The 22,170-nt window shown below is 43.5% G+C and overlaps 2 protein-coding genes across 2 annotated transcripts; one reads left to right on the top strand and one right to left on the bottom strand.

Moving 5' to 3' along the window:
- Positions 1–371: 371 nt before the first annotated feature.
- On the bottom strand, positions 372–5,170 carry LOC113584461 (nuclear fragile X mental retardation-interacting protein 2-like). The gene is made up of 4 exons (XM_027021388.2): positions 5,070–5,170; positions 1,863–3,551; positions 1,565–1,597; positions 372–1,267 (listed from the first exon to the last, which is right to left on the bottom strand). Exons 2-4 carry the CDS (start codon positions 3,367–3,369, stop codon positions 1,215–1,217), a joined length of 1,593 nt encoding a protein of 530 aa, XP_026877189.2. The 5' UTR covers positions 3,370–3,551; positions 5,070–5,170; the 3' UTR covers positions 372–1,214.
- A 7,328-nt stretch (positions 5,171–12,498) lies between these two features.
- Positions 12,499–13,275, top strand: bhlha9 (basic helix-loop-helix family, member a9). Its single transcript, XM_027021381.2, has one exon. The coding sequence runs from the start codon at positions 12,499–12,501 to the stop codon at positions 13,273–13,275; it is 777 nt and encodes a 258-aa protein (XP_026877182.2).
- Positions 13,276–22,170: the final 8,895 nt, after the last annotated feature.

Genomic DNA, 22,170 nt, shown 5'->3' with positions numbered 1-22,170 from the left:
TGTTGGTGAAACTCGACCGGGTCAGCTTGGTATCACTCGGGTGATTCTAACCGAGAACATTGCATACTCTTTTGTTACGGGCTTTTCCCAGTAGGTAAAACTTATTTTCCATGCAACTCAATGACCTGCTGTGCACTTCAAGTAATATTTTTAAAAAGACGCCTACTGAAACCGTGAGAAAGATGACCGGAACCTCCATACCCTATACTCTGTGAAGCAATTTGACTGAATGGTAGTTAATAATACTGAAACCTAAATTACTTCTGTGCAAGGGCTTCTGCAGAAATAAAAACACATCACAAAGCAAAGGAACAATTAAAAAACAAACAAACAAAAAGACCCCCCCCCCCCCCCCCCCCCCCCCCCAAACACTCAGTTTGAGAATCTAGCGTTAAAATGTATGCTAGGCTTGCAGGCAAACGTCTGCTACAAAATGGTGCAACTCTGAGCTGACAGTCCACCATCACACCAGGCTTTTGTTCGTGGGCCAGAAGATCAATTTAAAGCAGGGAGAGAAAGAGAGGGAATTTTTTTTTTTTTTTTTTTTTTTTAGTCAGGCAATACCAATTTATGGTCATTTCCCATAATACACAACATTAGAACTCAATTTTCTACTGCCGCAGGGCAGTGAGGGGATGCGTGCCCACCCCTGATGCTGGGTGCTATGATTACATTGAAAAGAGCTCATTTTTTAAGATGAATCTCTTTTGGGGTATATTTCAATCAGAATTTATGCTTGCCGACTTGTTTATATGCACTGATTAAAAATGACAAAGAAAAGCAACTCAGATGATCAGATATACTTGAACCGATTTGCACGCAGGAAGAAACCTAACGACTGAGGCATCCACTGTGGGTCTCCTAGTTCCTCTCAGGGCTGCGTGGAGCACCTCCTGAGCTACTGAGCTCACCACACTTCCGCTCAAGAAAGGTGCATGAGTGGCACTCCAAAACCCCCTCGATACCCTTTTTGCTACAGCGTACGAATTTGTCTGTAGTCCCGATGCCTCCGGACAGCTCGTCGCAGAAATCCGAGTCTCCGTGAGTACAAGATTCATCCCTTCCCGACGGACTGCCATTCCTGTTGCATTCCTTAATTTCTTCTGGTTGGACAGAGAAAACGGGTTCCGAGTTGATTCCAAGGAGAGCGCATCTGGGTCAGATCCGACTACAGCGCCCACGGTGGAGCAAACCCAGCCCTGGTACTCAGAATATCAATGATCTGGTCTGTCCATGGACTCTCTGTAACACACCACCCTTTTTGGATCTAGAACAGTTAAAGAAACTGACTTAGCAATAAAACCAGTGAACCAAAAGACAAACTAAATAACCTGCCTGAGGTCTCGGGAACAGGACAAGAAATACACAAGCTGATGTAATGAGAGGATGTGTTTAACCTCATACAAGTGAAATGTAACTTGCAGAATAGCCAAACATTATGGAAGCACAAAATTGGCATTGCAGGGTTTTGTTTTTTTTTTTTACAGCCATTAGGCAGCTATTTTTATACAAGTGAATCACTACACAAAACTACACTGCTGGGCTGAAGAGGATGTCCACCTACCTTGCTTTTGAAGAGTGATGAGATATTCAAACTCTGCAAGACAAAATATAGACTCTCTCAAACACTACTGATATTTTTAGCTAAGCAATCTTTTATAGTTTATATCCACTTCATTTTATCTATACAACTTCACTTTAAAAAACAAAAACAAAAAACAGTGCAACAATAATAAAAAAAAAAGGTACATTTAAGAAAGAAAACATAATTAATTGCATTTTTACTTACAAAAAGTAATTATAGCAAACTATTAAAACATTGATCTCATTTACACTGGTACTAAAGCAGAAGAAATCAGTACCTTTAGTGTGGTAAAATACAGCATCTTGCAGATCACACAGGCCGCAGCCATTTGCTCTGTCCTGGCCCTTTGTGCAAGCGTGTTCCTTGGAAAACCCCACAGAGGTGTTAACAAGAGGGCTCACTACATGCTCCGTGTCCATGTCCATACGGGAAACCTCTGGAATTCTGCTCTCCACCTTCTGTACCTCCGGCAGAGCACGTGGCTGCCCCTCGGCAGTGGTGCGAGATGGGGAGTGGCTTCTTGAAGCCACGCCTGCTCCACTAGTCCTTTCCTCTGCCTCATGAGGCTCTGGAAGAGAGACCGCCGAAGTGGGGTTCAGGCCTGGCTGGCCAAAGAACGGAAGGCTTTCGCCCTGAAATGTGATGTCCGCGGCCTGGAGGGCCACGGCAGGCCGGGAAGGGGTCACACCGTCGGGGCCTGCGTTTGGCTCGTTGATGAAGGACAGGCCCCACTGGTTCTGGAAGATGTCCCCGAGGGCTTTCTGATTTGTCTGAGCAGCAGGGGCATCTGTGTGCCGGGCACTAGGGAGCACAGTTTGCATATTTAAAGGTTTAAGAGGGTAAACAAAAAGACTAGGTTTTCTTGGCTCTGAAGCTGAGGGACAGACTGAGGACACACAACCGTCATCTGAAACAGACTCTACATTCTCTTCTCCCATGTCAGAGGAGGCCGGAGGAGCAGTGCTAGCAGCGGAGTTGAACAACGTTCCCTCTGAGGGGCACCCGTTAGCCTCCCCCGAAACAGGGCCGTTGGTAAATGTGGTGGAATTGACCGTTTTTACAGCAGACATGGGGACCTGGGAGATCTTTATCGACGCCTGAGCAGTAGCTGCCTCCGCACTGGCCTGCGTGGCTTTGTTGAGGTTCTCCTTGACTTTGCTTGCATAACTAATCTTGGGCACTATCTTAGCAGTGCTGTTGTCCACCGGAAACACTGGCGGAGGTTTGAACAAGGTCCACGAGTCCTCTTTTGAGGTCACTGAGGAGGAGAGCTTGGCTTTACTGGCCTTATCATCAGTCTTTTTGCTAACGGGGCCCGAGGCCTTAGTGTCAGAGTTTTTGCACTGCGCCTCACCCGCAAGTGTCATCTCCGTGACGCCTGTGCGATGAACACCTGTGTGCACCTCTGGTTTAAGGCAAGTCCTGGTGCAATTAGGTCTAGAGTTCACCACTTTCCCAGCCACCTCTTGGCCTGAGGGCTCTGGGTCCTGCTTGGAATAAGAGAGTACTCCACGTTGCCCAGCCTTCTCCTTTTCCCAAATTCCACTATCTGAGCCTTTTATACTGAAGCGCCTCGCCCTGCGCTTTTTAGGAGTGGTGTAGCCGCTCTCCGACCCGCTGCCATCGTTGTCCGCAGCAGCCTTGCTGGAGTAGCCATTTGCAATGTAACCGGAGCTATGGGCAGAATCTCCATTCAGAGAGATCACAGGCTCTTTCCCGCCCAGTGGCTTTACGTCACACAGCTGTAAAGCAGAGGTCTTCTTATTCCCATCCATACTGTCCATATAATGAGGAAGGCCTTTGTTGCCCAGCGTTACTCTAACGTCTCTGGGTAATCCCTGCTTCACACAGACATTCAGTAAATTCCTGCCTTCACTTTTATCAAGAGGATTTGGAATGCTTGTTGAGTCATCCTCTGACAATAACTTCCCCTTATCCAGGTTGAAGCTATTCAGTTTACCATTGCCTAGGATACAGAAGCACAAACAAATAAGTAGCAAAAATTAAGGCACTGTGTCTCTTTCTTCCAGGAGCAAAGGAGAGAGAAAGGGGAGACGGTTGGCCTACACGTTAAACACGAAAATTTGGTAAACCTTTTTTTCAAGGCCACAATGACGGTGCAAAACATAATGCCACCCACCGAGACTGAATGAGTCAGGTGGAATAGAGCCAGGGCCAAAGGAGGTCTATATATAAGCTTCCTGGAAAATCTGTATTGCTCCTGCATGCACTTTGCTAGCAAAAGCACTCAAAATGGTACCGTGTTGTTAGAATGTGTTTAAGGAACGCAGCTACATACATGAAAGGCCCACAGCCAAAACAGTTCAATATCCAAAGGCTGTCAATAAGACGTTATTCAAATTTTTTTTTGGCTTAAACTGAAATAAGATGTAGTGCATGCTAGCTAACAACACGCGTTGGCTTTTGACTTCCTTTTTTTTTTTTTTAAGTTAAGCCTATATTTTGTAGTTTAACTAGATGACTATCGTTGTTCCGGATAGCTAGATTTGGAAACTGAAAAGTTATTATTTAAAAATTTAATAAAATTGCCGTTTTTCAAATGCACCGTTAGCACTAACTAGGTCACCAGACAGTGCTTCAGGCAGGTGGAGCAGGCCCGACATTTACGCGAGGAAACATGCTAGCTAGCCGTATAGTACTGAGGCAAGCCGGATTAAACAATCGGTAGCCATCTGGACGTTTAAAACCGACCAATATTATCGTCTAAAAGCTCGACTAAAAGCTCGTCTTCCATACGTTAGTTAGATTTGCCGTTGCTGAAGTGACAGTTCCTCACACCGAGTCATTAGCTTAGCTATCCAACCGAGGTTTTGCCTACGTTAGCTCAGATACTCGGAGGGTTGAAAACCTGTCATTTTAGAACACAAAAAGTAAGGACCAAAAACCTCATCGAAGAAAAAAACATAATTTAATGAGCGAGAGGTGAAGCTGCGGCAGTGAGCAAACTTGTTGGCTGTGAGTGGGACTTTTGGCTTTAACATGGCGGACAGGAAGCGCGGACCACACTAGAAGATTCCAGCGGAGCCGGTGTTGATCAGTCTGGCTCTTAAAAATACACTACCGAGCCCAAAATCGAAGAAGTGCGGGCCGAGATCATGCCAAACACGTTAGAAAAGATTAACAATGGTTTATCTCCAGCCCAAAACGTGCATCGAAGGACTGAAATGGATGCTAGTTCGCTTGTTGTCCGACTGCGTGGCTAGCATTAACGTGCTAGCTTTGTACAAAACAGACACAATTCAACCGCGTACACGATTAACTTCCACCCCAAGGAAACAGTCTTTAATTTATCCAACTGGGGGAAGAGCCACTTTGCTGTAATCAAAGCGAAGCTGTACCTGGTTATTCAAGACATTGCCGCTGAATGTGGAGGAACTCAACTTTTTTTTTTTTAGCTAAGCTAAGCGAATGTCAGGACTGAGAGTCATCATCACTATTAAACCCACCCGTTTTCCCAACCTACCTGTTTTCTCCGTCTGCGTTTCCTGGCACCTGAGCTCACCGTCGCAGCGCACATGGTTCGGGAGTGCTGCGGGCCGCCTGCTGTCCTGTGCCCGGTCTCTGGGCTCCTCCATCGAGCTCCGCGGCGGGGGGCGGGGAGAGTGCACGACTACATACGCGACGCCCTATAACCTAACCGATTACGGGTTATTAACAATACGTTTCCGTTAGATTAATTATAAAGTAACACAAAACTATACTCTTATTTAAAAACATTGATGGGATTTATGTTTATCTGTAAAAAAAAAAAAAAAAAAAAAAAAAAAAAAAAAATTTCCAGGAACCGAGTTCTGTCTAGTATATTGAACATAACTATTCCATACGTTTCCTTCACCGTTCAATCTGTATATTTCCGTTAATTAATATGGTATTATCAATATTTCCTTATTAAATGCACAGCCTGTCATAAAACATGAGATAAACATTTACCGTTAAGCTCACCAGTAACACAAAGCTTTACCAGTAGGCCACTATCGTTAAGCTCACCGTACAATGGGAAAATGCCCTTAACACGTGGGTGCAAGCGGTACCCTGAAATGTCGTTAGTCAGTCGCTTGTGTACCAGCAGCTCTGCCACTCTGGTGATGTAAACACCTGACCAATTTGGAGCCTTGCAGATAGTTTACTGAAACATTGATATAGCAGCCCAAATGCTTCGCCACTAGATGGCGCTTTACTCACACAACTCTTCAAGGTTCTTTTTGTCTGTCGAAGTGATGCTCTGGCTATTTTTGAAATCAAACCCGATTCAACAGGACTAACTTTATATTTAGTTTCTTGGAGTCTAGAAGTAAAATGGATATTTCCATAGAGAAGGAGTCAGAAATGGCCAGTGGTAGCTCAGTTTTGAAGGTACTTGACTGCTACTCAGAAGGGTGTCAGTTCAAGCCCCACCACACTGCCAAGTTGCCACTGTTGGGCCACTGAGCAACGCCCTTAACCCTCAATTGCTCAGCTTGTACGCAGTCATAAATGTCAGTTGCAGTTACAAGTGTCAGCTAAATACCATAAATAAAAGAGACATTATTTCATATAATGTCTTTAAGTTTCAACAAAGTCTCAAACTTGCCAAGATGCCGGAACACACTGGCACTTTTAAACAAACAAACCAGGCCCCCTACTTTAAATAGACGTATAGCAATTAATTAAAGTGAAATGTTTGGCTAAAAGTTAACCAAAGCACTGTCTACAATGTTTTTCACACGCATTAGCTACTTTATGGGCTTATCCTGTGTTCGCTTACGCATTTATAGAAGCTCGGGAACAGTTTCAAAGACATAATCCTCTATCTTAGAGAATAAAATAAATAAACAATGTATTATTAATAAATATTATAATATCAATATATTAATTATTATTATTAATAAATAATAATAAACAAACATCTTACACAGCTATTTAGAAAACAGAATAGCTCGTTTGCTAGCTAGCTAGCTGCTAAGCAAAGAGGTAAAAACGAACAACTTTGAATAAGATGCCCGGCCGGTATCAGTGCTGTTTACATAAGCTGATACATATAAACGTCTTAATGGACGTGTGCTACACTAGCTAGTTACGTCAACGTATAAGATACGTTATTTTAAAATGTAGCTGCAGTTTCCATCAACGCTACCGATAACGCCCTCCTTATTTAGCTTTAGCTTTAGGGTTCGTTGGCTGAGGGAGGAAGCCGGGGTCCAGTTATTTGACGTTAATACTTAATATGAAAAGCACGGCAATTTTAGGCCATATCTTCCCCCCCCCCCCCCAAAGCCTGAATTTTTATTTATTTATTTTTTAAAAGTAAATCCAAAACTTTAGCTGGAAAGCTAGCATAACATAGCTAGCTTTATCACAGTGGTACTGTGAACATGGAGCTATCGCTAGTTTAGTTGGGTGTTTTCAACATGAACATCTAGATAATCTTATTTTAAGAAATGCTTTCGACGGTGGATGGTTGTAGCAGATTTTCATGCATAATAAATATTTACATTTAGCTGAACTAATATTGCACAGATTACATATTTATGATAAACATCTCTGACACAGTAAGCTAAATTAACCTTTACCTCTTATGAGCCAACAAAGATCAAACTTTGACCAGTACAATTTTCATACGAATACATTAATCTTGTTTAATCCTTCTCTTCCTTGCAAAGGTAGTTTTGGCTAAAAGTCTACACCTGTTTGTTTTTTTCTCTTTCCCACACTGCAACCTTTACATATACTGCGCATACACTGGAGCATGTGCATTACTGCCCTCCTTATTCACGTTTAGCTTTAAATTGACAGTTTACATAATGATCAATGACAAACACTCATAGTAGCCATAATGAGAGACCACATATGAAAGGTAAAGGACATGTATGCATCTCACACTAACAACATCATATATAACTATGGAACAAAGTTATGTAAGAAAAAGAAAAAGACAAGTTATAGTAATGGTCTTATATTTACACAATGTGGCAAATTAGCCAAATTAGATTTTATCATCTTTTTACTAATCTCCAACTGATAGAGTGGGTAAAAGTGAATTCCATTACTGTTAATTAAAGAGGTTGGAGTGCTCTGAGGAGGAGGTAGGAGGTAAGTGCTTTCAGGTGCAGATCATAGACAATATTCTTCTGTCCTTTTTCTAGAACTGAATTTCTCCTAAGTTCTAATCAATGAGCATACTGGAGGACAGACTAAAATTCCTACATATTCTACAGGAAAAATGACAGGCCACTCCTCTCTGAGATGGGCGCACTGCATACTTTCAAACTAATAGGAAATCATGGAGCATGGAAGGGTTTCCAGGACACTTAACAGCATGGAAAGAGACTTTCCTGCGCTTACATACCTCGTCTCACCAAAAGCAACTGTTGGACAAGTCATGACACTTTTTCACCAGTTACTTCAAGCATGCAAGCTGCTCACTAGGTTGATAAATCAGTAGAGAGATGTGACTGGTATTGTTATATCCCTAGCCAGGGTTTAACTGGATGCCAGAGGCTTCTATAGTGTTAAACCAGGGTCAGTGGTAGGTGTTTGCCAGTAAAACAAAGGCCTTCCTCTTTTGGGTATGCTACACTTTCTTCCACTCTTTTTTTTCCCCACCTATGTGGCATCTTAGGGGCTGGAATTTCATTCTCGTATTGCGTGATCAATTCACAACTTGAGTTCACCACATGCTCTCGATATCTCGATGAGATATTTCTTACACACTTTAATTGATCAAAATGAAAGTCACATTTCTTCTTGAGCTCTGAGTTGAGGAAGACGTTCCCTTGTTGTTACAGAGAGAGAGCACCAAGTCCTATCATTATGGTGACAAATGCCCATAAACAGTGGCAGTGCTGGTATTCATTCTGCCCTTCGGTAGTGATTAACAGTCAATATCTTAACAACTATTCATAATAGCACACTGTCAGCACGGGGGTGCGGCCCTGGGGACATGCAGCTTGTAAATTTCACATTTTATGAGCCATTTTAGTTGGCTGTTTGAGAGGTTCAAGTAGGCTAAAGGTTCAAGCCAACACTGAATTTCTAAGGATTACTTCACTCAGGCAACATTCAATACTCTTTTCCCTACATCTACGTGAAAAACCCGTAAGCATTCAACAAACTCGTTTCTATAATTTTGCCATTGCCATTGTGAGAAAACCTATTTCAGAAAACAACAAAAAGACACTGGATGTACAAGGTTTTATTTCAAGAAATTCTGAACTTTTAGTATGTATATATGTATATATACTATAGCATAGTGTGTAATAATAATATACATTTATGGGGTTTTTACAACGCTTTCATGTAAAGTTAATTGTTTTCAATCTAGGATTGATTTTTCAATTGTTTGTGTAAACAATGTACAAACTACAACTCCATATTATTAGCTTTTTTAAAGTATTGGAAATAATTACACATCTGTGTTTGTGCATTCAAGAGATGACTGAAGCTATGGTGTACATCACTCTCTCTCTGCCTCTTGACTAGAGAGAGTAGGGGACATGTTGTGTCTACTGACTCAGACTGGGTGGTGCTCTTAAACCAGTATGGGAAGTGGGAGGTGTGTGTGTGTGTTGTGGGATTGACACCATTACAGTGCCCATGTGAGATAACAAAGGATAGATCCTTACTTATTGAAGCCACACAGTCTCCAGAGAGGATTTTAATAACACTGTATTAAGTTGGGATCCTATTTCTTGTAATCCATTCTTTGTTATCACAATTGTCATATTTAATAAAACCTTTTGTAGGTTATATTGAAATAGTGCTAAAATCCTGGCCTAATAACATGTTTAAACAAAAGTCAGTTGCAAATATAAACCAAAATTACTTTCAGAAGAGGGGAAAAAACACAAGAGTAATTCCTTCTTTGACAGGACAAATATTTTATTGAGGTGTGAAAATTCCACTTGAGGAGCTGAAAACATACATTAACATACCTCTGCGAAACCAAGGCTAGCAACTGGACTCCACTTACTCATTACTCTAACTACCCCTTAGGAAATGTATATCTATAATGTTGGCCACAGACCTCTAATAACAAGCGGGTTACAACCTCTCATTATTTGGGCTTGAGTTAGAGATTTACAAATCTCAAGAAAGTGTTGCACAGATTCCCCTTGTCCTGAAAATGGTTAGTCCTTCAAGGGTGTCATAGGATGCAGAGGAAAGACCCTGATTTATTCTTGGCGGCTGATAATTACTAGTGTCTTGTCATCCGTCAAAAGGAATGGACTTGGATCGTCCGAGGCACAGACTACATGTTCTCTATGGGAGGCAATAAAATCTGACAAGAGCCACTTATAAATCTTTGGCTGGGGGCTGTGGGGGCGGGAATGCTCCCTCCCTTGTTTAGATTACTCAACCCTATAGCACGGGCTGTATCCTTTTACTGAGTCCGTTTCCACCACTGAAATAACTCTATCTGAAGAGGGATGATTGAAAATCCTGTTCAAATCCATGAGTTTAATGCTGAGGATGGCAAATGTGTGTTTACAAAAGAATTTCTGATTTATGATACAATTTCACATACCTTTGCATACCTTGGCTTTTTCTCAGCATATGGTTCATAATAAATCTGACAAGTCAGGTGTCCCTCGAGATGTTTTAAACCAAATAAGACAACATATGCAACACTAACATCCAGAACATGAAAGTGCATTAGAGAAAGTGCAGTAACACGGTGATTAAGTGTCATTAAATGCAAAGTAATTTGCACTAAGGCGTTTGATTATTCCATCGAGCAATGTTTAAAGAGCAAACAGTGTCTGGTGATTTCTGGATTTAATGAAAATTTGGAGTGTGCCTTTAGATATGACCTGTTATTATGTAGCTCTGCTTGTCCTACAGCTCTGAAGGACTGGCTCATAAATGGCTAAATTAGTTAACTGTTAATTGCTTGACTGACATTTCATGCTATAAATGTTTTAACCAGAACTGAATAAAAAGAAAAAGTAAAATATAAGGAACGAGTACATCTGTTGTGTCCAATGAAATGCAGGAAAATGTATATTCAGGACTTTTCTATTTTATTATTTAATGTCAACCACATGCTGGAGTGTACAGTGAATAGTTCATGTAAATGCAATAGAGGAATATTTTAATAATCACAATGAAATTCTGCGTAAATGTCAAAGGAAGGTGAAAGTACCGTATGCTCAACATCTAAAATAAAAAGTCTTCACTTTAAGAATGTTGAGCCAAGTTTTGTTCCTCTTCCAGTTTCCTGTCTATATTCAAGGGTAATGATAAGCATGAATCTCACGTCGCATATCCAAACCAACAACTCTTATCTTAATCCATTACCCATAATGGGAGCCATTGAAAAGTAACGCTGAGTGGAAGGGGCCAAAAAGTTCACAACGTTAAGTGCTTTAACAGCCGGCGTCACTTAGCCATGGCAGCTAAGAAGGTTGAGGGAAGAAAGCTGTGTTTAGGAATGACCTCTCGTTTTCAGTGTCGGGGCAATGGCAGTGGACTGCCCCGAAGCACCCGACTGGCCCGGGCAGCATCTGTTATGTTGGGTAAAAATGGCCAATAAGACTCACCATCCAAACTAACAGACTGGGCGCTTTGAACTCTGGAATCATGTAGGACATAACGGCTCACGGACCAGGATAAAAAAAAAAAACATGAAGAAACATGACATCAGACCCATGGAGGGTGTACGCAGGGCAGAGCCTGAGTGATGGTCCATGAGACATTATACCACTGATGACACTTGAGAAATGTCTACATGCTACGGACTGGGAAAAAATCTCGCAGTCTTTCTTGTTTTGACAAGCACCTTTTTTTTTTAAGAGTTCTCCAAACTGCACAAGCCATGGCGTAAAATGAGGGGTAGCTCAAGCAATCATTACATGTTATAATTGTAAAACGTTTGCCCCCTTTTCCCTGGCTTTGAAGTCCAGTACCTTATCTATGCCTGTCCTCGGGTGCTGTCGGGACTTGATTTACGGTCGGCTCACGAAGACGCACAAATTATACGGTCCTTAAGGTCCTGCACCAGAGAAGCAGAGAGATCGTCACTCTGGAGACTCCTAATTGCATCTGTTGGCAAATCTAAATAATAGGTCCTGAGGAAGTGTTGTCTTCCACCACTCACATGGCCTCAGTGTGAGAAGAAATACACAAAATACTGGTTATCCGATAAATACACAATTTGTCACAATGGTGCACAGACAAATTTAGATGGACTTTTGTGATGATTAATCAACGTGTCGTGCATCATTCACAACTTATCAATATTCACAGCCTTTTTTGGACCTCCTTACAGTTCTGTAACTGCCATTTTCTTATTGTAAGATGTGAAAAAGGTGAATTAATTGATCATGACTGACAGGCACTGAGCAGGGATGGTGAGAAAAATGGGACTAGTCGTCGGAAATAGAGGAGCAATGTCAGTAGCATAGTTGGTTAAAGTGTAATGACATACTGAACATATTTGGGCATCCTAAACTTGTCCAAGACCGTTTTGCATGATCCAAGTGCCCAAATTGCAGTCCTAGAATCTCAAAAATATAAAAATGTCAAATTTGATGAGTAAATGTAAATACTTCGGTTATAGTCCGAGTGTCTCTATGTTCCACTGAGAGGGTGAAAAACAATGTTAAGATCTTGAGTGAGGAGCAGGAGAGGGTGTGTCTGAAGTGCAGAACTGATCCATTTGCCCAGAGGGGTCTCGTAAACGCACCATTCCTCAAGGGTGACTGTGTCATGTGACTGTGGGGAAAGGAACTTTAAAAAGCAGCCAGACCTGTCAGTAGGAAGCAGAGGCAATCACAACAGCGTCGGGAGACGCCAGCGACAGGAGCTCTGGGCTGTCGGCGTTCCTGAAACACCGGCACCAGCCCTTCGGTACACAACTCTGCAGCAAACCAAAAGATCCTGCCGCACACCGCCAACGGCCCTGGCTTACGCCCATGGCAAGCCGTGGCAGCTTCACGGGCTCTGAGTTCTCTGAGGAGGAGCTGGAGGTGAGCGTGCGGGCAGGAGCGGACGACAGCGGCAGCGGCGGGAGCCTTAGCGAGGGTGAGGAGGGCCAGGCGAGGAAGCGCAGCCGGCCCACTCGCTCCAAGGCACGCAGGATGGCAGCCAACGTGCGAGAGAGGAAGCGCATTCTGGATTACAACCAGGCTTTTAATGCCCTGCGTGTGGCCCTGCACCATGACCTGAGTGGCAAGCGCCTGTCCAAGATCGCCACGCTCCAGCGAGCCATCAGCCGCATTTCCACGCTCTCCGTGTTTCTCCGCAACAATCCGCCCGCCGCCTCCAACAACGACTGCAGCCACCGCGAGTGCCACGGCCAGGCGGGCGGGCTACGGCCAGACGCGGCCCAGGCGGCCCCCGGGCACCTGGAACCCCAGGGCCACGCGGCCTGGAGGCTGCCGCTGGGGAACCAGATGCAGAGCCCTTTGATTATGTACAGACCCCTGGCCGAGCAACAGGCTTACATAGACAGTCTGAGACACGCAGGCCCCGTGTGCCCTCCGTCCCCGCACTACTCTTGCTACTCTCCCGAAGCCCAGCTCTACCCTGCTGGAGGACCCTGTGGAAGTCCGCCCAGTGACACTGCCAGCCCCACCAGGTATGGGCGACTGGGGGAAGGGTTGGGGTGTCAGCCTGGGTTCTGGGGCCCCTGTGCCCAGGGCCACGCTGACGGCTACTGGGAGTCACCGCAGATGCTACCCTTCTCCTGACACATGAGCTACCTCCAAGACCCAGGCCCACAGCACTGCTATCCGATGCTATGACACGCCTTCTCAGAAGGGTTCTGGAGAGGACAGAATAACGAGAAAAAAGGACACTGTTTAAGTGCAACCTTGACAGCACAGCCTCATCTGAGGCTCTGATATGGGACAATAGTCTCCTGCAGGGTGTGTAAGTGCATGGGCTACTACACTGTATTGTATGATGAACTGTAAATATTAAGAGCGTAATTAGAACTAATAGTTCAAATAATCCTTTCCACACTGAATGACAGATGAACAGAAAGGTGAATTATACCTCAAAACATATATCTCAAAATGCATAAACCTTGAGCACTGGTTACAGAGGCTAATACAACTGGCACAGAAAACCTGTCACACAAGAAACTCGCTGACTATACAGGCAGCCCCTTAGCATTGCCGTAAATATAGCCATCACAAATGTATTTGTCACTTGCTGTCTAATAAAATCACGCAAAACATTAAAATGGTGTAAGTTATTTCTTATTGTACCACGGTCGTTAAACGTCTTGTGATATATAGCTGTGAGCAGTGCGCATGCATGTGTGAACGTGAGCATGTATGTACGCACCTAGACAGAGAGTCTGCTTCCTTCTTGTAATTTCTGGAGGGATGTGACTTTGATGTCTATTCTGCCCACTCATTTGCTCATTCTTGTCATAAAAGCATGATGAAAAGATTGTCCTGGTCTATAGGCAAAACTACATATATCGAAAAAATTCCATATGCACGTCCGATGCATGCACGCGTAGACTACAGTGCGCTTGTCATGACTTTCCGACTGCACAGTAAATGCAACTCAGTACTTTTGCAAGCTTACTTTCACATGGCGTTTCTTTGCAAGCATGTCCACCAAGGAACCCGTTGTCCATTGGTTCTAAATATGAAACCCAGGGGAATACCCAGTTAGAAGCCACTACATTGGCGTCAGCTGGGAAATGTCCTCTCTCTCTGCGTGAATTAAAGCAGACAGCATTAATATCAGGTTATTAGCCTGCGTCCAAGGAGAGATTTATGAACGATCAGGAAGGAAGCAGGAGTCCAGCCCAAAGGCTCAGACCGCCACGCCTCCATCCACCCAGCGTTCCGCTGACGGTCCCTTCCGACACCGGCTGAGCCGTGCGCAGACACCCTGGCCGGTGCGCTGGGGTGCAGCGTGTAGCCTCGAGTGAGGGTGGCACGCGTGGGGCACGCAGGTGTGACAAGGCTGTAAAAGAAAGTGGGCGAGAACAGGAAGGGTGTGTGAGGAGGGGGAGAAGGTGAGGAGGGGGCGGATGTTGCTGGCCTCTTTCTCATGGCGTGCTTACTTTCCCGTTTCCATGAATCACAGAAATCCCTGACTCAGCCGGAGCGCGATGAGTGACGAATGTGGGTGACGACACGTCTCCCTTCCCGCGCCACATGGCGGAGAGCCAATGGAGGAGCGACATGGACGGCCTGCCAGGCAAACCTTTATTTATTTTCTCCGGCGTCAAAGCATCACTCCACTCTTTTGAGCTTGCCAAACATGTAGAGGCATTTATAGGACATATGTATCCAGTGCTGTGTGGTGCGTTATCAGATGGCCACTAGAGGTCAGCAACGTGCCAGTCAGAAATTGACAGAAAAAAACGTCATTTCAACAGGGCTCCACATGTTCACAGCTAACTGATCATGTGCACAAACAGCCTGGTGATGGATACAGAGCATCTGCTGGGCCCATGCGTTTCTACGACATCACAGTGATTGTGATTTAGTCTCTCTAATGCCGTGAGTCAGTGCCATCACCGAGACATCAGCTCCACGGCACGACAGCTCAGACCCGAGTGACGTCTTCCGTCTCGGGAGGTGATGGGGAGAGCAGGCTCGAAATCAGCTGGAGGGAAGAAGGCCGAGACATTGGCAGTTTGGGAGCATGAGCGGTAAGCAATGACTCACATGGTCGCGCAACCCCGCCCCAGCTCTGTGAGCACATGCTGTCAACACTAAAACAAGCTGAACTAGAAGGCGCACACACAGTGCAGGGTCCTGACATCAGGTACGGCTTGTCCGAGAGACGTGTGCAAGCAGCCAGTTCAGTGGAAAGTTCTGGAGGTCTCAGACTCACAGAAATTAACATTCAATATTAAAAAAAGAAAAAAGGGTGAGACAGTGAGAGCATCAGCAGGAAGTTGGAGGAAACCGTAGCAGAGCTCTGTGTCATAGACATGGTGTGAGTAAAGAATGAACAAATATAGATGGGTATAGAGACCACATAACAAATTTAGAGCTTCATTCCTTAAGAAGCGTTTCAAACGCTTCAAATGTCGCTATGCTCTCTGCTACGATAAACCATTTAGAATCATTTAGTACAGTGTGAAAAGTTACACTTGTATAATGTGTCCATACATACATATATATGTTTTAGCACTGATTATTTTTTTAAAGATGAAAATCCCTGTATACGTAAGTTCCATGTCAGCAACGTTTTTCTAAGTTGCAATCATTTTCTAAGTTGCACTGAATGCAGGTTAAAGGCTGCATGGGGTTGAATACATATAATAAAATATATATCTATAATGCAATATTAATACATATTAATGCTTCGTTAATTTTGCACTGCACAGTAATGAGCATGAAATGGCAGACAGTCACTTAGATATTCCTCACACTAACTAAACCTCTGACCCAAGCTTGGTTGTTTCTCTTCCCTGTTTTCATCTCAGACCACCAGATGGGGGCAGCATAGCATGGCAGAAAAGCTCCAGGGGGGCCCACTCCTCCGTGGTTGTGTCAGAGCAAAGCCCAGACTCGCAGTGTGAATTCGAATGGGCAGAAGACGAATCTCAAGGGGGAAAAACCAATATGCCCTCTTAGATTTCAGGCCTCGCCTTGTGTAAATGCTTCTGACCATTTTAAAGGGTATTCGCCCCCATGCGGCAAATCTCCTCTGTGTTTGATGGCTTGGTTCAGGTGCACTGGGAGCTGTGATAAAAGTGGCATGTGGGAACAGAAATGTGGGACATGTGTTTTACTGTAATAAATGCTAAAGTAAAGAATGGCGATTGTAACCGAGCTCTTATGGAAGAACATTTTTAATGTTCTACTTCTTAAAAAACTTAAGTATAATAAGTTATACATTTTAAGGGAAAAGGCCAGTTACAGGCATCTGAGTAAACCCCATATTGCATGTGCACAGGATGTCACACCACACCTGCCCGGCATACTTTCAGACATATTTGAGACATTATTATTATTATTATTATTATTATTTGCATCAGGTGCCTTTCTCAAACTCAAGGACTTTTTTATTTTATTTTACAAACATCAATCTTTTTTTTACACACTCACATACCTGATGACATAAACCTCATGGTAAAGACATAACCTATGGTAAAGAGATTTTTATCTATATTCAAAAGGATAAATATATATTTAATTATATATTTTGTCTCTCCCAGCATTCACAGCTGTGGGGAGGAGACAGCCCATTTCTCCGCCCACACTCCTCACGCCCGTTCACCCCACCCCCACCCAAGCAGATGTCTGGGGGTGACACATTCAGAACCCCTGCCATCAGCCGGAGACTCTTCCTCAGTCTGTACACACACAGCGCGCCGGACAGGAGGCAGGCCAGCACACTCCAGCGCTCGGAACACAAAACACCACCTGCAGCAGAAGCCCTTGAGGCTGACCTATTCACAGTCTGACATTAGAGACCTGGGTATGGCAGTGAAGCAAGACGTTTGTCCATGTAAGGACAACGTTGTATTTTTTTGTCCATAGACTGATGTTTGCTTGCTGGGCTGACCCTGTCTCAGATCATGAAAGAATGATGAAATGAACTCTTGCGATAGGTCAAGCACACTTACAATCCGACTGCAATTCCTACTTTCGAAACGGCTTTCCTTTGGTCTCCATATTGCATGAGTTACGAGTCCTTTACACCTCTTAAGTACTAGTTTCTGAGGTGCAGCATGTACACACACACACATAATACTCTGGCATCATGCTGTCTAACTCCTGCCAGCTCACTCCTCTCTGACTTCCCTCAGTCTGGGTGTCTCCCCGGGCCCTTATTTCCCCAAAGAGCAGCTCTCCCAAGCTAACAATACCCAGGCAGGTCTCCTACACACCCTCGACCCCAATCGAAAGCACCCCGAGCTCAGCGTGCCCGTACAGTGCTGCTCTGCTGGGCTGCTCCACCCACACCTGACCTCAGCCCAGCCTTTGCGCTGCAGAGCCATTAATCCAAGTCGCTGGGGAATTACCGCCGTACTGTGCAAAATGATGTTCGTTACACACTTGCTGGAGGCCGTAAACAAGAATTTATGACATAGGATCAGAAACTGTCCTGAGGGACACGGACAGGCCCAATGCATACGAAATACAATGCGAGCCACAGCGACGTCACACCTAAAAGCGCGCGCGTGAATAAATGCGCGCACGCAGATCAGACGCCGCTCTCCCGTGCGCGCAGCGGTTGGCGCGTTAAGCGTAAATGTCGAGACCTCCCCCCCTCCGTTCGACCGGAGACGCTCGAGTAGTCGGGGCTCCCACCGCGCCGGGTTCAACGAACAAGGGTTCAGGCTCTGAGATTTATTCGCACTGCGAGGTGGCATCCTCCCTCTGTTTCCCCCCTAAGCCGCGGCTCGAATTACACGCGCATCCATCACCCGCAGACTTGCAGATTTATTGGCAGGCCTTTCATCAGCGGCCAGCAATGAATATTCAGAGAGGTTTACAGCGTCGAGCAACCTCACATCTCAACTTGTCGGGCGACGACGCGTCTGAGTCAAGAGTGTCGAGCAAGTAGCGTAAAAACGCAGCCACGTCTCAGTCTTCAACGGAAATGTACACGGAGACGCACGAGTTTGGCTCCTGATTGCGAGGCTCATACCCCGAATTGCACGGCACTAAATCTGTCGACCAGCAAAGCAAAGTGATTCTGAGGAATAAATTGAGTTAATTAGGATGCATAGAAGACCGTGTGCAGAGCACGCTGTACAAAGCAAATACTACCTTTATCGTGCACCATTAATCCTACTCACAAAAACATACATATTACATGCTTAGCTACAAGCAATCATTACATCATTATTCAATTAAGTGAGCGCTGTGTAATCGTCAATAGTACATGACAAGTATTATAGATATTGATATTCAAGTGGGTTAGAACAGGGTTTTTTCTTACACGACCTGTTGTAATGGGACACAAATAGAATTAAGACCAGCACAGAGAGTGGCTATGTATTATTATTTTTTTAATTTACGATGCCCTCATGGGGGCCCCTCTCACCTCAACAACACCATGCTCGAACAACCCCCCACTCTCTCCTAGGCAGAGCAAGCCAGTGGGTACAGACCAACCTTGTTGATGACATGGCATTATTACCTTGTATTATTGTGTTATTACATTGTTACTATATTACCTTATTATATTATCATTACATTGCATCATTAGCTTGTCATTACAGCATTTTATTACATGCCTGAAGCTGGATTCTACAACCCAAACATACAACTACCAAACTTGCCTGGCACATGTGAAGTAACTGAGCTTAAATTCTGCGGTTAAACTGCGACATGTCAACACTGCTGAAGCCACAGGACCATTATACAGGATGTGTTACGCATCCTCCTCTCCCCTGTGACCCTCGCTAGAACCACTCAATATACAAAGTACTATTGATTGCTAATAAAATGTCTGAATCTGTCTATCGGCTTTGTTTAGTCGTCCTGGATATTTAAGGGGGAAACTGCAACAAATGCACTAACATTTCACTTGCTGTGAGACTTCATTAGAAGTTTAATATGTCAGACTAACTAAGAGCTGTGAGCCTCACTGCTGTGCACAAGCCCTTGGACTCCATTTGCGGCCTTCGTATTCCGATATAAAAGACAGGAAAACCCAAATTTAGCTTTTGTTCAGTTTTAAATAAAAAGTCCAAAAGTGTTGTTTCTGTCATATATTTGTAAGTGAATATTGCTGACGTTTTGCACAAACTAAAAAAGGTAGTTTGTAATTAAACTGGACTCAGTATGTACCAACGCTGTTTGAGCCAAATAGCAAAAATGAGCAGTTATAGACAATTTAGCTGAGATTAATTAAACCGCTTGGGTTAACAAACTGCTGTTGTACCACTGCACTTACGTTTTAGTTACTGTTTAGGGTGAGCAGTTTTAAATATTCATACCTAATTGCATCTTAGCATGAAGTGACAAAAAGTAGATCTCTCAGTCTTATCACCTTACGTGTCCTCATTTACTCTTAGAACATACCCATTTCACACCTGCCTACAAAGAAAAAATATTTTGGCAAAGGTTTATTTATTTATTTTACATTTTCACATTCTAAAAATGATACTCGAGAACTGTTAACTTTTATTTATTCTAAAAAAAAACCCAAAACACCTCAGCATGGAATGTGCTAATCAAAAACTACATCACCCGCCCTATATTACACTGGCAAATTAAGCTATTAAATATTCATAAATGTGTGCATATCCACACAACACACATTACTGTTTCCTTAAGGGTATCAAAATAAAATCTAAGATAAAACACAATGGCACAGAACACATTTACTGGTGTTGGTCTAATCACACGGCTCATTCAGACGGTTAAAAGTGAGATTATGTTAAGGGGTTACACACTATCCAAACATGGGACTCTGTAAATTCTGCATTTTGTTGATCTAGCAGGCTGTTGTTAAAGCTATAGTTCAGGTTTGTGGGCTTTATGAACCAGTGGACTGGGGGAACATTTGCTTTCTGAGAGGCCTATTTACTTTCTGCCAAGAATAAACTTTGAAACAGAAGCCAGACAGCAAATCCAGACACTGTGTAATTAATATCTGAGACCACGGCGCCTCTGGTCGTTGGACTGAACCTCCCAGTGGAGTTCCACCTGGTGGAGATGCACGTGGCAACATTCATCAGACACTTAGAGTCTAATTACAGATGAGACACATTCATTAATGGCACAAATCCCCACCATATGGGTTTGTTCAGGCCATTCCAGGCCATTTGGCCCAACCCTGAGAGCCTACAGTCGGCCCTGATTCTGGGAACGTCAAATTGGACTTCTCAGAAGTGCTGTCTAACTGCAAACTCTGAGCACCTCTCCAGAATATTAAATGGCCATCTTAGGCCTTCATGAAGTGAAAGGCATAATTTAGCAGAGGTTTGTGTGTGTGTGTGCATGTGTGTGTGTTTGTGGCCCGAGTTTAATTATTCAGATTCCTATCCTCTCTGTGGCTTCATTTTAAATGGATCGATTGTTCTCTGAAAGATTGTTCAGTAAAACAGCCTGTAAGATGTGGAAGCTGTTGGTCTTTCTCTGCTTTCAGGAGAATGATGAGCCCAGAGCCACTGACCATGCACAACAAAACAACCAACATGCCATGCCTGCTTGCATGGCTCAACTGGGGGACTATGCACATGTCTTAGATGCAAGATAATGGCTTTATGTAATAATCTCTGTGTGTTTGAAGCCTTGTTGTTGAGGTCCTTGCCCCAAGATAAACAGCAGCAATGATTGTTAATAGAATGTTAATTATATCTCTCTGCTTTCTTCAGTCATCCATCAAGCAGTTTCACTGGCAGTCAAACCTGTTAGGAAACAATGACTGGAATTTGCATACCAGAAAAAAAGGAGCTAAATGACTGATTAAACCAGCGTACATAAATGATCAGAACTTTAAACTTCAGTGGTTCTCTGTAGTATTAAAGCAGGATGAGTGTGGACAGATGGGGGCATCTGTCTTCATCTGCAGGTCTGATCATCATCTGCAGGTCTGACCATCATCTGCCTTCATCTGCTGGTACAACCATCGCATGCTACTAAAAATCTGATCAGGTTTTTGTAAGATAATACAATTGAAAACCAAATAACAACCAAAATCCTGAAGAAAGCACTGTGTTGACATAATTATTTTATAAACTGAGTAAATGTCATAAAAGATGGATTACTTTAGGTGGTTTCAGAGGTTCAAAAATAATATGTCTGGAATGTCAGGGAGTTGCAAAACTTGACATTCCTCACACAGAATCTTTAAATATTGCTGTTAAGGTTTAGATATTTGACTGAACGCAACTCTGGCTTTCATTCATTGTAACATAACATTCGCTATTCAGTACAACAACAGTATGGAAGTAAATGCAAAGCCTTGGATATATATTCTTAAACATATATTTCCACTACGTTCCAATTGCTGTGTATTAAAATCATCTCTTTTCATATTTCAGGTTTGCAACTCTGCCAACTTGCGAGCCCCCAGCACTGTAATGCTAAGTTATTGACCCCTTCCCAGGCAGTGATGCAATAATAGTTAATGTGAATGAATAGGCATCGACATGACTGAGCACTGAAGCTTAGAGGAAAGTCACAGGAAGTTAATTGAGGCATCTGGCATCCAAGAGCCATGGGAACAAGCAACCGCACTGATATCACTGCACACCAAGTCAGATAAAAAAAAAAAACCTTAACAAAGCCGGTTGATGGATGCTCTTGGGGAATTACATTCATTTATCCGTTTGTTTGTCTGTTCTGACCTTCAGTGTATTTCTTGTTGACCTTATCCGATGCCACTGTATGAAGGGGATATTTTGTCTTACTTCCTACCTTTATTGACTGCGCTGTTTCACTTAAAAATCTTCCACTTTAGCCTTTAGAAAATTTGTATATACAGTGGAATAGACATGAAATATTTAGATATTGATTAATCTGTCTGCCGCCTCCAGAGTGAGACAGAAAAAGAGAGTGTGAGAGAGGCAAAGAATAAAATTTTAATTGTCACACTTTATTTCCCTCTGTGAAATCATTTTCGGCTCCAGACAGATATTTTTGGTTTTGCATCCGCGTTTCCATTTACAGAAGCTCAGAGTATCAAGAACAGGTGTCAGT

Source organism: Electrophorus electricus, chromosome 17 (genome assembly GCF_013358815.1).
Source record: "Electrophorus electricus isolate fEleEle1 chromosome 17, fEleEle1.pri, whole genome shotgun sequence".
Taxonomy (NCBI): domain Eukaryota; kingdom Metazoa; phylum Chordata; class Actinopteri; order Gymnotiformes; family Gymnotidae; genus Electrophorus; species Electrophorus electricus.
The sequence above is the reverse complement of the archived record's forward strand: the minus strand, read 5'-3'. Positions and strand labels throughout refer to the sequence as shown.

What these genes read in the sequence shown, in the direction of transcription:
- LOC113584461 (XM_027021388.2), bottom strand. Translation starts at nt 3,369, where the DNA reads ATGGACAGTATGGATGGGAATAAGAAGACCTCTGCTTTACAGCTGTGT. An exon ending in TGTATTTTACCACACTAAAG is followed by an intron (nt 1,598 to 1,862) that starts GTACTGATTTCT and finishes TTTGTCTTGCAG; the next exon opens with AGTTTGAATATCTCATCACT. An exon ending in CATCACTCTTCAAAAGCAAG is followed by an intron (nt 1,268 to 1,564) that starts GTAGGTGGACAT and finishes TAACTGTTCTAG; the next exon opens with ATCCAAAAAGGGTGGTGTGT.
- bhlha9 (XM_027021381.2), top strand. Translation starts at nt 12,499, where the DNA reads ATGGCAAGCCGTGGCAGCTTCACGGGCTCTGAGTTCTCTGAGGAGGAG.